General features: G+C 35.9%; 1 protein-coding gene and 1 long non-coding RNA gene across 7 annotated transcripts in view; one reads left to right on the top strand and one right to left on the bottom strand.

Moving 5' to 3' along the window:
- Nucleotides 1-3,808, bottom strand: part of COL11A1 (collagen type XI alpha 1 chain) — a 207,811-nt gene extending 204,003 nt beyond the window's left edge. For all 6 annotated transcript variants that reach the window (XM_081026892.1, XM_081026887.1, XM_081026889.1 and 3 more), the window contains exon 1: nt 3,671-3,808. In XM_081026892.1, the coding sequence (XP_080883018.1) occupies nt 3,671-3,776 (106 nt within the window). In that variant the 5' untranslated portion in view covers nt 3,777-3,808. The remainder of the gene's footprint in view (nt 1-3,670) is intronic.
- Nucleotides 2,754-8,902, top strand: LOC308487938. Its single transcript, XR_013991811.1, has 3 exons — nt 2,754-2,814; nt 3,689-3,851; nt 6,481-8,902. It is a non-coding gene; the product is annotated as an uncharacterized lncRNA (long non-coding RNA).
- The last annotated feature ends 6,128 nt before the right edge of the window (nt 8,903-15,030 follow it).

The following is a 15,030-nucleotide window of genomic DNA, read 5'->3' as shown; positions in this document are numbered from 1 at the left end:
ATAAAATGAGGCAAACACAGAACCTACAAAATTAATAAAGAAATTGTAAGCAATTATATTATCTAGGTATGTACATTTTTCATTTTGCAACTTTATAATTTTGTCTACAACTATGAGAGTACCATTTAGAGAGTAATTTTTATAAAGTAGATGGTTAAGTATAAATTATGAAGTAAATTGTCACCTTAAGATATCAATAAACTTAATTCAAAACTTATAGACAATTTTGTGAAAATGTCTATAATTAACTAAATGAATATATATATATATATACATGCGCTACCTAAACTGAGGCTCCCTGTATAAAATTTGCAGGAAGATGCTTCTAATAAAGTACCTATTTTGCTTTATTGTTTCTCTATTAGAGACTTTGTCAATTTTGACATGAAAAATAAGTGGAAAGACAATATTAATAACCCTAGTGGACACTGCATTTCTTATCAAAAGTGTATCTGATCTTTTAACTGATTTCTGATGAAGTAACCACAGGGACAAACTTGATCTCTTTGCAAAGATGGATTAGCACATACTCTGGAAGCCAGCACCATTTCACCTGCTGATCCCGGGCACTCAGAACAACACTCCAGCAGGACTCACTACCAATTGCTGACAAGCTTTGAAAGTTTCTCATAAAATTAATCAACTTTTTGCAAGAACAATATTGGTTTAGCCACCAAAGGTTGAATACCATTTTAATTAGTAAAAAATAATTCAATTAGATATGTTTCTCAGTACTCAATTACAGCTTAAGTCATTTTTAAAACTCTTAAAATCATCTATCTTAACACAATCACAGAATAGAATCCAGGTAAACCTTAGCTCATGATAATAAATAATGAGCCAATGGACGGAAATCCATAAATTTCTGAGGTAAAACATTTATGTTAACCTTAGGCAACTATATGAAACATAAAATTTAAGTTAATGCAAATAAATATATTATAAAAATAACACTCTTTTATACTAAATCATAATAAATACTAATAATTTTGAATAAGTATGTTAAAGATTACCAAGTTATAGAGTTTAGATTTATGAAGTAAAATAATATGACTGTGTGAAATCATAAATTTACTTTTAATCCATTCACTCCAAGAACTTTTCTCTGTAAGGTTAGATGCTTAAGGATCCTAACTGTACTTTCTTTAGAGTCTAATGTATTATGAACTCATAACTTTTTAAGGCTTTAATATTTTTAATCCCAGAAATATAAATTATAGATGAAAATAAGCTGTGTTAAATTATCTTTGGGTATAGCAATCAAATCATACCACTGCATCTCAATTAAATCAATACATTATAGCATAATGCTAATATATAACACCTTTACCTAAAAACTGGAATAAAATCTTACTCGTTTTTTTTTTTTTAATCTAAAGGCTAGCATGAGAACTGGACACTGGGTTCATTTCTCCCTTGTGTGATGATCCAGCCCAGTGTTCCTTTTAAGCATTAATATACCTTTATTTCCTTTCAGAAGTTTGTTAAGTCGCAAAAGCCTACAAGTAGGTTTCAGTAAATATCAAGCTTCCCACTAAGCAACAAGCACCTAGGAACTTGTTGAACAAGTACCAAATCTTACAATATCACTATCTAAACAATCATAGAACTTTCAAGACATTTTATCAGAAAGGACAAACAGAAACAACATGTGGTCCTTAACACATTGCTGTTTCTCACATTATTTGGCTTTATAATAATAGAGAAGGTTCTTTTTCCATCATTTATTTGATGTGGTGCTAGGATATTTGTTTAAAGTGGTTAAGGTATGTAGCTAAATTGAAAAGAGAAAATTATACATTACAAGGGTAGAAGTTTGATCTTTCTTAGATATCCTTAGAACTTTAAGAAAAAGAAACATAACTCTCTTCAGTGAAGTTATCCCTGAATACCTACAATGTGTCTCTTCAGTTAACATTTTATCTTTCATTGAAGAAAGTCTGAGTTTCTATATTTCAAAATAAATAGCTGCTATTATGATACTTTTGTCTACATATATGTGTGGCATGCGGAAAAAGAAATGGTATATCTGTTCCACTGTAAATGAGTGTCCTTTTTCCAGTATCACTGAAGTTAAGATTTTAAGAGGCCTCATTTGCTAAGGCAGATACTTGGATTCCAAAGAATCAACAAAACCAGCAGAGGGCAGAACTGCTGACAGAATTGACCAGTCCAGCTGGTGACCAGGTACCAAAGGTAAAATGCAAACTTTTGATGGATTCCGCTTTCAAAAAGACTACTATTAATCCTTTAAAATGTAGAAATGAATGAATCGACATAATTAGCATGACTTATTTCAAAATTCAAATATAGTCCTCATGAGGCTCTGTCTTCACCAGAAAAAGTCACCCAGATGAATGATCCAGCGCGGCCTGCTACTCAGGAAGGTGAAGGCCAGTGAGTGTGGGGAAGGAATACAGACCTGGTTTCGCAGAGTTCGGCCTCCGAGAGCGCTAACTCCCATTAGGGAGAACTCAGATCTTGGCATCTACCAGGGCCAGACTCAGGTTTCTGCTAAAGCCTGCGCATTTGGGGTTGAAAATTTCTTTCTACCTCATCCAATCCTCGCCACCCTCCTTCTTACCCCCACTGCTCTGTGCACTTTTAACAAAGCTTGCTTTTCTACTCTGAGCTGTTTGGACTCCCTTAACTCCAAAGTCGTTCTCCCGCCAGCCGTGTCTACAGCACCTAACGGACCGCTCCAGCCAGATGCCTTTGCGGGAAAGGGCGGGGGTAGGGGAGGGAGGAGGCGGAGGGAGGAGTGAAGTCGCTCTCCCTGCAAGGGTACTGACAGGGCTGCAGTCTTCCGAACAGGTCTGGTCATTGAATATTTGGTGGTGCCACGTAGGAACTTTTTCTTACCTCTCTCCTCCCACCCCACCCCGGCCCCCTCCCCTTCCCTTCCAATCCCTATTCCTCCTCTCCCACCTCATTTGCTTGGCCAGTTTCATCATTCTCCGTGAGAACTGCTTGTCCAACCTGCAAGAAGGTGGGGGGCGGGGGTCATAGTGGGGCGGAGGGAACTGAAATGCAGGGAAAAGTGTTTCCCCTATCTTCAACCCGGTCCTTACAACCTGCCAATTTTTTTCCATTTAAAATCTCTTCAAAATGCCACACAAAGTGTTCTCAGTCTTCTAGATTCATCCCCCCTGCTTTCTCTTATATCCCTAAAAGTAAAACAGCCTGTTTCTCACTTTATTCCAGACAAAGAACTTTATCAAGGTTCATTTTATACCCTTTCTCTATATTTTCTCCTCAGTTCACCCTTAAAAAGATATTTCCATTAGCTAGAATCAGAAGAAACGAGAAAATGTGTTAAAGGGCAGTCTAAGGACTGATCCTCAAACAAAAGCTTTATACAACTGCCCTTGTGTTCAAGGTAATATTTTTCCTCTTTTCAAAGACGCTTGAAAGTGGTAAGGGACATTTCAGCAGGCTCTGTGCCTGACAGATCTTTTTTCCTGCCACCTCTTCTCCCATTACTGTCCCGCCTACATCCATCTCTCTCTCCAGTCTTCACTTCCAACCTGGTGGCAGCTGCAATCTGGATTTTATTTAAGATAATTGTGTGTGTTTTTTTCTGGCGGGGGGGGGGGGCATGAGGGGGAGGGGCACCGAATTAGAAAGAAGGACGGCAATCTCCCACCTCCCCAAGTCCATTTTTTCTTACCTCCTCTGACCTCTTTAGCCTGGAAGAGGAAAGTCAATGCGAGGGTTGTTACGGTGAGATCCCAGAGCCACCGTTTCGTTTTCCACCTAGAGGACCACCGCTCCATCTCCGAGCCCCGCACTCACAACTGTGAACTCAACCCACGAAATTGCGATGGCAGACCAACTTCGTCCCTTCCAAGGTATCGTCGGGGATGTTTGCTACACAGCCATTGCGGAGGAAGGGGGGTAAAAAATCAAATGCCTTTTTCTTTTAAATTTGATGGTTTGCTTCCTTCCTGTCTCTCGCCCCCTCCTCTCCCTCTCGGTTGGCCCCGCCGGCCGGGACCCTCCGATCCGTCCTCTGTGGGGCCCTGCCTTCAGACTGAAGGCAGATGAGGGGCTTCAACCAAAAATCTGAGAGGACTGCGTGCTCCTAAAGGCTTCATGCCATCAGTGGGCCGGACGAGAGGCTCTGGGCAGCCCCCTCCCCCGCCCACTCCCCTCGCGCGCCCCCCTTCCCCGGGGCGAAACTGACAAGCCGGCTGAGGGTCAGACCCAATCACGCCTCGCCGGCGGCCCCGAGCCCGCCCCCCTCTCCCTCTGCCCAAGAATCAGGACTTCGGGCAAGCCCAGCCCACCTACCAGCCCCCATCTCCCCACTCCTCTCCTCCCTCTTTTCCAACCCCAATACGCGAGAAGAAATGGGAGGGAGTTACGGGGGACGCGTGCTTGGCTCCTGCACTTTGGGAATGAAAGGAATTGCAGGAGAGCTCCGGAGCCCACAAAGTTTTCAAGGAGCTTCTGTATTGAATAAAAACGGCTACTTGTCTACTTGCACCGGTCTGTTAGCCACTGGTTCGTCGGCGGGGGAGGGGAGGAGACCAGCGACTGATCCGCCACACCGCTGGAGTCCTGGGCTGGCAGCCGTAACCTTATCCTTCTGCAAAAATCTGCTTCTTATAGCAGAAGTGGAAACAGCAGACTCATTGCTCTGCTTGATCCGAAAAGTATTTTTTTTTTAAAAAAAACGGTAATTAGAAGAAAGGCATAAAGGTGAGATGGAGGGACCCAAAAGGTCAACACCTATGGTTTTATAGAGAAACTCTCCTTTGAGATCTGAAACTGACAGGTTTTTCTCTTAAATGTTTAAATTTTGCATTAGTGTCATTGAGAGTCTCATCTCTTAGAGCTGAACTATACTCTAAGGCAGAAGGAGAAAGAAATGCATAGGAGCTAACATTAAAGGGATGAGTAATTTAATTTTCCAGCTGATTCTGTCCTAATCCCGGATGAGAGGGAACAGTCAGTGGGAGGAGAAAAGACAAGGAAAGCAACTAGCAAGAGATCTCCAAGCGTCTCTAGGCCCACAGCTCAAAAAGGGCCTCAAGAGCTGAAAACATGGTCCACTCCACAGTGAAAATAACGAGGGGCGGGTTATTTTCACTCCTTCAACTCCTTCTATACCCTTCCTCAGAATAAGCCACTTACACGTGGAATACAGATTCCCTGGTCACTTTTTCCACCTTTGAATCATTCCCTCCTGTTGGCTCCTTTTCATTTCTTATTATTTCCTTAGGTGTCTTTTTCAAAAATGTTCAGAGCAGGACAGAGCCCAGCAAGGTGCCAGGACATATCAGACGCCCAACAGAGATGTGTTGAATGAATGAATGAATATATTTTCCTGTTGACAAAGACTGGAAGCTTTAGCCAGGACCTATGCTGAGTAGTTAAGATATTTCAGTACTTAAGAGTTTTCAATTAAGTTTATGATGTGCACATGTCCACCAATCTTTAGGAACCCAATTCCCTATTAGTTATAAAATTATACCTCATGACCCATCAGATTAATTAGATACTCTATTTATGTAGTTTAAGCGTTGGAAGGTGTCAGAGACTAGATCGAGGCCAAAGATGGAATCGTTTAACAACATATATGAGAAGCATATAAAATGAGGAAAGCCACTAAAAATACCTTCAACATGATCCATCACTCTCTGTGACAAAGAACCATTCCCATATTAAGAAGTTTATATTTTAGGTAACAGGTAAAAAGTATACTTCATACTTCATGTTAGTAATGCTGCTGGCAGAATGTTTGAGACACTTATATATCACCTACAGAGAAGTATCACCAACCAGCTTTTCAGACGACAACCACAGGTTGTTAATATAATTTAATAAAATAATTCAGTATATTGTGTTTTAACATGGAATGTACAATTACAAATTAAGAACTTTATGGTGAAAATATAGGTCAATTTATCATCTTCAGTATCCTTCATCTTTTCAAAATGAAAAACCACTTTTTTTCAGTTTCCACACTGTTTTGAAACCTGATTTTTCTGTCCAATTCTTTGTATATTTTAAAACTTATTCTATAGGTCACCTCTTAAATGTAAAATAGTGAAATTAATACAAAGTTTAGAAATTTTTCCAGAATCCTAGACCAATGCAATACCTAGAGAGAGTTACAGCGCTTCCAGAAACATATAAAAATGGTATTCCAAATTGTTTCTCAATAGCTCTCACGATTTATTGAGAATTTCATGACCCGATACTGTTTTAGAAAGTGAGAAATGATGCAGTCAGTCTAGCAAGCCCCACCTTCTAGTCACATCTCAGGCCTTCTCGCTGCGGTGAAAGGGTCCTTTCAGGCAGTGTCTTGGGTAAGTAGAGTTATTACTACTTTATGCTCTCTGTACTCTGTGGTCTGAATTCCTCTGGCCACCGCCCAGCTAGGCATAACCTGGGTCTGAATTAATGCCTCTGGAAGAAAATATAGTAGATTCATAATAAGCAATGTTAATGTCTAACCCCTCTATCTTGTAGCCAGCTGCCAGACCTACAGCCTCCGAGGAACCCACCCATGGGATTACAGTAGGTGAATTTAGTGAAAGTACAGATACCACTAAGCAACACACTGAGCACAAGGAAGCCAGAAGAGACCTCACTACCGTCGACTTTGCATGGAATAACTTCCAGGGGCATTGTTTCTACACTACCTTTCTGCCAGTCCTTGTTAACTGTTTATACATAAATTCAAAACAGAAAAGTATATGACATTTTTCTTGACATAGTCTTTAATTTGGAGCACAATTAGCTATATGGCATTTCTTATCATGTCACATTAAAAACAATGTTTAAAGATATTTGTTCAGCTTTGGAGAATTTGTTCTGATTGCAAGCCTTTCAAAAACAAGATGGAAACAGTTTAAAGAAAAAAATAATCACTTTCTTGGTAGCAGTATTTTAAATTAAATTGTCCACATTGGCTTATCAGAGAAACAGATAATAATTTGATAATTGATCAGGAGGTCAGTTTAGGGAAACTCAAATGTTCTGGACAATCTGCAGAGTTCATAGAGCTTTATTAAACATTGTGAAAACCTCATGGATTTCCCTTCGCAAATCTCTAGAAATTGGGGGATACAGAATCTGAAGCAATGTTTTAAATAGTGAGACTTCGATGAGACTCAAATCAAACTGAGACTAAAAAAACTTTGTCCATAGCTAGATGTCCCTAATACAAACATTAACAGAGTATTGTAGCCAGAGAGAACTCTATAATAAGACATAAATTACTACAGGTATAATTAGGGGAAAGAAAAAATAGATTTAGATAGATGAATCATCTTTTAAATCATTTGGCGTTTATTTCTCTTTTCTCATATTTTATGTATCATCTCTGAGTTGGCTCCTCAACATATTAACAGACCAAACTTTTCATCTAAAGATTCTGTTTATATGTTATTTTTGTATGTTACATATAGAGACATTTTCTTCCAACACTTGACTATAATATGACTAAACCGTTGCATTGAATTTGACGTATTGAATAAGAAATAGTTATGGGGGTGGAGAACTCTTACACACATCAGAAATACTTAAAATATTTCAAAGAAAATTGCTGTTGAATGTAATCCCTCTCTTAATGGGCCTAATGGTTTGTCTTTCTTGCCCTTTTCTGAACTTAGGTCAATTATTTTAAAAATGAAATGACTAAGCAGTTTGACAGTTATTTTACAGTTTTTCTAATATATCAGTGACTAGAAATTAGTTTCTGTTTAAAAGGAAGTTAGTCCCTCTTACCTCACAAATGGACCATTATATTGTAGAAATTGGGGGTAGGGAAGGGACAGATAAATTTATTTCCATAGTCTAGCCTAGCCCACAAGTTACTCCACAGTGATGATTAGGTATTTTTTGCACCTTTACTGTGAAACAACATACAGAACTTCAGAGGATTCCAAATTTAGACCAATTTCCATGATAAAACAGAATTTTTGGATGAGAAGTTTGGTCTGTTGAAGTGTTGAAGGAGCCAACTCAGAGATGCCAGACCCTTACTGTTTAAAAGAGCCTAAAGTAAAATCAAGACTAAATGAACCCCAAACAAGCAAGGAATATGATCTTGTACACTCAGGTACATCTCTCTTAAAAATACCCTTTAATTAGCTATACTAAGGCTATCATAGACCTTTCTATTAATTGTCCAAAGATGGAAGGGAGGAACAGGGAACAGAATAATTCAGGGTAAAAATTTAGATATTTTTTGGACTTTCGTCAAGATATTTTTACTCTCTGTATCATTTGTTCTCCTTAATTGAGTAGATTTCCATTTACTAAGCTCCTTTGTGTCGGCAAAAATATAACAAGAATTTTTACAAATTGGTACAGAACAGCATCAACATCTTTATCAGTAGGAATAGAAGATGGAATTTTAAACATTTTGGTGAACCACGTGTCATGGCCAAAAGAAGAACCACATCAATAATAGATCCCAGTGATGTTTCACTGTATATGACATCCCAACTATAATTTGAGTAGTAATTGTCTTTAATTCATACTGGCTGTTACTAATAAAATAAGCTTGCAGAAGGTATTTTAGCTACTTTATTAGCCACTTTAAAGGGATTATTTACTCTTAAGAAGTTACTCATAACAATTTTATAAAATTTTGAAAATTGATTTTGGTAGTTAAATTGTTATCTTGTCTTTTTGTTGTCTTTGTCTTGCTGTTGTCTTAAATTGTTATTGTTGTTTTTATTTGGATTATGAAATAGTTTTTCTTTGACACTTTTCATTTCATAATATAACTAATAAAAGGCAACAAGATGACCAAAATATCCTTGCACTTTCTAAAATAAGTAGAATCCTCTTTTCTACATTTACCATATCTTCACAGATTGATCTACCCCAATGGCACTGGTCAGTATTCTTGACTTAAAATAAATATTATTTCCAGACAACCATATGTAATCTGTTTTGTGCCTCTGCCATTGGTACCAATTCATTTAATTCTGAAACCAAATGCTTGTGCCTCAGAAATCTGAAGACACACAAAACAGATTTCTGAATTATATGCAACATTTCTGTTATTTTTATATAACAGTCTTATACATTCTCTTGATGCCACAACAAATACAAAATATGAAAGTTAAGGCTGGTGAATATGGTTAAATATCAAGATAGATCTGATTTTTAAAACATCTGGAATGAATAACTCCAACTTAATTTGTTTTGCAGATGCTCAGTGTTTAATAACCTTCCCAATATTATATTTTCTGCCAGTACCAGTATGGTCAAATTATTGCACATTTAAATGCTGAATAAACAATAGATCCTATTTCAAAAGTTTTTACAATCTAATCTATAAAAACTGGAAAATCACATATGGATTTAAATGGTTGCAAAACAAGTAATATTTAATATGAGCCTATACTTTTAATGGTAAAATAATTTTGTCACTATAATAAGACTTTTTTATTTAAAACACTTACTGGGTTTGTTTTGTTAGTCTTCATAACATCTTCATGAGGTAAGAATGTGGTAATTTTAATAGTTTCATTTTAAGGATGAGTTTAGGGGCACTCAAACTTCAAACTAGGAATACAGAAACAATATGTGAGAAACATTTGATTTTCACATTTTTGCTCTCATTATTAATTCTTTATAAGTAATGAGATTTTAGAATTTTTTTGTATTTTATAGTAAGCACATTTCTTTATAGGTTAATTATTAAAATGAATGAGATCCCCAGTACAAGAAAGCTTAAACTAAGGAAAGGTAATGTCAGTGACTATATTTATAGCCTTTAACAAATTTATAAATCTAATTAAAGAATTACATCTTTGAATATATTTCTAAGAAATTTTTAAAAACCTGTTTTTAAAGATAAATGAACATATATTATTTTTATCCCAATGCCAACCTTCAGGTTTCACCGTGTTCTGGGATTTTGAGAGTATTTTTAATTTTGTATGCTGCTGCAAAAAGAAAATACTACTGAAGTTAACCTCAAACCAGTCATTTTATGCTTCCCAAGATGAAAAAGAAAAAAAAAGGCATTCAATATGTTAAAGAGAAGAAACATAATCGTAATTATATCAATATTTCTCCATATTATCCAAAGTATTTCTTTTTATAAAGACTGTTTAATATAAACAGCATTTGCTAAATCATATGAAAAATAAATTAAAGAGTACAAGTAGAGATATTAATATTTATATAACAAATATTAGAACCATTAAATTATTTCTTCTCTGTATATAATTGAACTATAATGACAGTAGAATTCAGAGAAAATTTTACTACACTGGCAAATTTGATACAAATTTGTTATTTTACTCTCTAAAGTGGCATTTTAGGGATGATATACAGCTGTATGATATAGTATATGTATACCAATATATGCCTACCTGTCACTAACAAAAGAAGTAATAACAAGCCAAGCTTAGCCACAAGGACACTTTTTATGTATAAATATAAGGGGCAAGGATAACTTCAAATGGGACAACAATAATCTGCTTTGGTTTTATTGATAAGGAATTAAGATAATTTTGAAAGAAAAAATATTTCTTAGTCTATTTAGGTTAGTACAATAAAAATACCATAAACTGGGTGCATTTTAAATGACAGAAATTTATTTCTCACAGCTCTGGAGTTTGGAAAGTCTAAAATCAAGATGCCAGCAGATTCGGAATCTGCTGAGGGTCCACTTCCCAGTTCATAGACAGCTGTCTTTTAATATAAAGAAACCTGGGTTGAGAGTCTTCGTTATACGAGACCTGTTCTTGACTGTATGGCTGGCTTGAGGTGCATCACTTTGAATTATAACACACTGATTGGTGACCTCAGGGCAAGTGCTTTTGCAGGATCTCTTAGTGAGGATTTATGATTTAGTGAGGATGCAAGGCAGAAGGGGCGAGGTAGTTCTCTGGAGCCTCATAAAAGGACTCTAATCCTGTGATTAATTGCAGACTTTTAAAAATAGTTTAGAAAAGGTACTAAACAAATAGCCTTCAATAAACAAAATCCTGAGGAGGGCAAAAATCTTATTTACAGAGTTGCTGCTTTATAATATACAAAATTTCCAATTTTCAACTAATCCCTTGATTAGTGCCCTTATAAATTAGTGCCCCTAATCACCTCACAAAGACCCCACTTCCAAATACCATCACATTGGGGATTAGGTTTAAATATATACATTTTCAGGGAAACACCTAACAGATGGCACAGTAAACTAGTCAGATTTTGGTTCTTACGTAAAATATCATGTAGGACATGTATCAAGCAAATGAATTGAAATCCATATTTACTGGTTTTGAATGGTGAGCCTTACTAATGACAATCTTAAAGCTATTTCAATTTTCTAGGCGTGGTAAATTAATTCCTCTATTATTGGAAGAAAACTCAGTTTTGTGAATGATATTTAACTTCTAAACTACTTTTAACATTTCAAATTTAATAGTTAAAGACAAAAACTCAAATATCAGAGGATGTCAGCAAAAATGTCAGAGGAGGCAGATTGAAGCCTGGGCTTTTCTACAGAAATACAGAAAAATCAAGCAAAATGGTTAGAACTAACTTTGATAAAACTGTGAAAACTAAGGGCTACAGAAAAAAGATAACACTGAATCAAGAAAATGGTGACATAAGATGGTAGGAAAGATTTATGGCATTTTTATTTGTCTTTGTCCCACCCTCCCCCTTGCTGGCTCAACAATGCTCTCAAAGACCACAAGCTACATTCCCAACATGTGACCCTGGTGTCAGGCCGAAAGAGCAAAGCAGACTTTATTCTCAAAGAATTCTTACCTGTCTAGGAGCTAACTGAAAGGCTAATGAAAGGTACTTGCCTTTATTTTGATTAACTCAGAACTCACACTGGTCAGAAAAGCAGCAGACGTTCCTGAACCACATTGCAAGGTAAAATAACAACCTGAAGCTTCCTGGGGCAAAAGTTTAAGGTTGAGGCACGCAACAGACTGCCGAAAGCCTGAGAGGAAAATCTGAGAAACGAGTCTCTTTGGGACATTAGGACTTTCAACAGCATATTTGTATATGGCAGAAATTTGAATGCCAATGCACATGCTCTGGGCAAGACACATGCTCAGTAAATACTCGAGAAGACTCTTATAATTAACCTCTAGCTTATCTCTAGGCTTAGTGCAAGCAAGAAGTGAAAGCTAAGGCAGAGTTTTAATGGCCTGGCTAAGCAGTGAAGGCAGAGCAAGCATAGACACAATCTGTAAATCCTGGCACAGGTGGCTTTTACAAATTACATTTTTCCCTTCTTTCTCTCTCTCCCTCTGGTGATCTCTCTTTCTATCCCCGCCCCTCTCCCCACCGCCATTTCTGGCTTTTCAGGAAATCCCTGTTGAAACACGAGGTGAACACATGCTAAACAGAGACTGCACACAAAAAAGTTGTAGAGTTTTAAAAATAGTTTTCAAAATGCACTAAACAAATAGCTAAAATCTTCAGAAAAAAAAAACCCTGAGAAGTGTAAAAATATATGATTTGCAGAGTTGCCACATCATAATATACAAAATTTCCAATTTTTAACAAAAAGTATAAAGCATGCCAAGTAACAAAAAGGTATGTGTCAGTCACAGAGGAAATAAACAGAAACTGGACTGAGGAAGCATTGACATTGCACTTACTAGACAAAGACTTGAAATCAATTTTAATACGTGAATGAAATGTCTTAATTATGCAAGAAATGCTAAAGGAAACTATAGAGAACAACTAACAGAAATCAGAATAGTGATGATGAAAAAGTAGAGAATATGCATAGAGCTAGAAATTCTTAAAAAATAACCAAACAGAGAGTCTAAAGCTGAAAGGCACAATAACTGAAATGAAAAACTTACTAGAGCATTTTATTATCAGATTTGTGCAGGCAGGAAAAAGGATCCATGAAGTTGTAGATAGGTTAGTTGAACTTATCCAGTTTCAGCAACAAAAAGAATGAAGAAAGATGAACAGAACATAAGACAATTTTGGAACACCATCAAGTGTGGCAATGTATGCATAATGGAAATTCTAGCAGGAAAGAGAGAGAAAAAGATGAGAAAAATATTTGAAGAAATAATGGGTGGAAGCTCCCTAAATTTTATAAAATGCATGAATCTGCACATTTAAGAAATTCAACAAACTACAAGAAGTACACAGGCATAAAGATCGACAGTGAACCTTATAATAAAACAATTGAAAGCTGAAGACAAACAGAAATTCTTAAATGCATCAAGAGACAAGTGGCCTGTCATACACAAGGGATCCTTAATAAGATCAACAGCATATTTCTCATCTGAAACCATGAAGGCTAGTGACCTTTTTTGTAGAAATAGAGAAGTTGGTCCTCAAATTCATATAGAATTGCAAGAGACTTATATAACCCAAACAATATTGTAAAAGCAGAGTTGGATGACTCATACTTCTTAATTTCAAAACTTACTACAAAACTACAGTTAGTTAAAACAAAGTGATACTGGTAAAAGCATAGACATGTTGACCAATGGAGTAAAATTAAAGTCCAGAAATAAACTTATATGTCTATGGCAAATTGATTTTGACAAATCTGTCCAGACCCTTCAATGGGGGGAGAGAACAGCCTCTTCAACAAATGGTGCTGGAACAACTAAATATTCAAATGCAAAATAACAATAATAATAATAATAATAATTATTATTATTATTATTATAATTATAATTACTTTAGACCCCTACCTCATACCATATACAAACATTCGCTCAAGTGGATCAACTAAACATGAGAACTAAAATCATATAAATCTCTTAGATAAAACAAGGGTAAATATTCATGATTTGGCCAATGGATTTTTAGCTATGACACCAAAAGAGTGAACAACAAAAGAAAAAACAGTTAAATTAGATTTCATAAAACAAAACTTTTATTCCTCAAAAGACACATTATAAAGAAAGTAAAAAGACAACCTGAAGAATGAAAGAAAATATCTTCAAACATGTATATGATAAGGGCCTGGTATAGAATATACAAAGATCTCTTACACCTCAACAACAAAGACAAAATAAAAAAGAAATTAAAAATGGAAAAACAATTTAAGTAGCCATTTCTTCCAAGAATATATACAAATGGTCAACAAGCACATGAACAGTGCTTAACATCATCAGTCATTAAGGAAATGCAAGTCAAAACTACAATGAATATCACTTCACAACTACTAGAATGGTATGATAATAAAAAAGAAAAACAAGTGTTGGTGACAATGTGGGGTAATTGGACCAACCCTTATGCTTTGCTGGTGGGAATGTTAACTTTTTTAGCTACTGTGGAAAATAGTAGCTAAACTATAGTAGTTTAACACAGGGTTTCCACACAATCCTGCAAGTCTATGCAGAAGATTTGAAACAAGTACTATGACAAATACATGCACACATATGTTTATAGCAGCACAGTAGCCAAATGTTAGAAATAACCCAAACGTCTATTAACAGATAAATGGATAAACAAATTGTGATATATATGTAAAATGGAATTTTATTCAACTGTACAAAGGAATGGATTACTGATATATAACAGCAATATAGATGAATTTTAGAAACATGCTAAGTGAAAGAAAATAAATGTAAAAGTTCTCATATTGCATAATTCAATTACATGATATAGCTGGAATAGTTAAATCAATAGAGCCAGAAATATATTTATGATCGTCATGGGTTGGGAGAAAGAAGAATGAGGAATAACTGCTTAAGGAATATGGGATGCTCTTTTGGGGTGAGGAAAATAGTTTGGAGCTATATAGAAGTGCTGGTGGCACAATAGTGTGATTGTACTAAATGACACCGAATTGTTCAGTTTAAAATGGTTAATTCTATGTTGTATAAATATTGCTTCAATTTAAAACAATTTCATACCACTGGATAAATGGTTTGTTTTCTTCTTGCAATAGCAAAAATTGCTCTAATTATACTAGCAAAACAATATGGCACAAAGACTAAGGTGTATTTATTTAGCAGCAAGTACTTTAGATGAAACAGAAAATATTGCCAAAGATTTGGAGATTAAAATTCAAACAAATTGCATAGCACCAGAGGATTTCTGTTGAAAAATAGT

The sequence above is a fragment of the Rhinolophus hipposideros genome (assembly GCF_964194185.1).
Source record: "Rhinolophus hipposideros genome assembly, chromosome: 19".
Taxonomy (NCBI): Eukaryota; Metazoa; Chordata; class Mammalia; order Chiroptera; family Rhinolophidae; genus Rhinolophus; species Rhinolophus hipposideros.
This window is presented reverse-complemented; position numbering and strand designations above follow the sequence as displayed.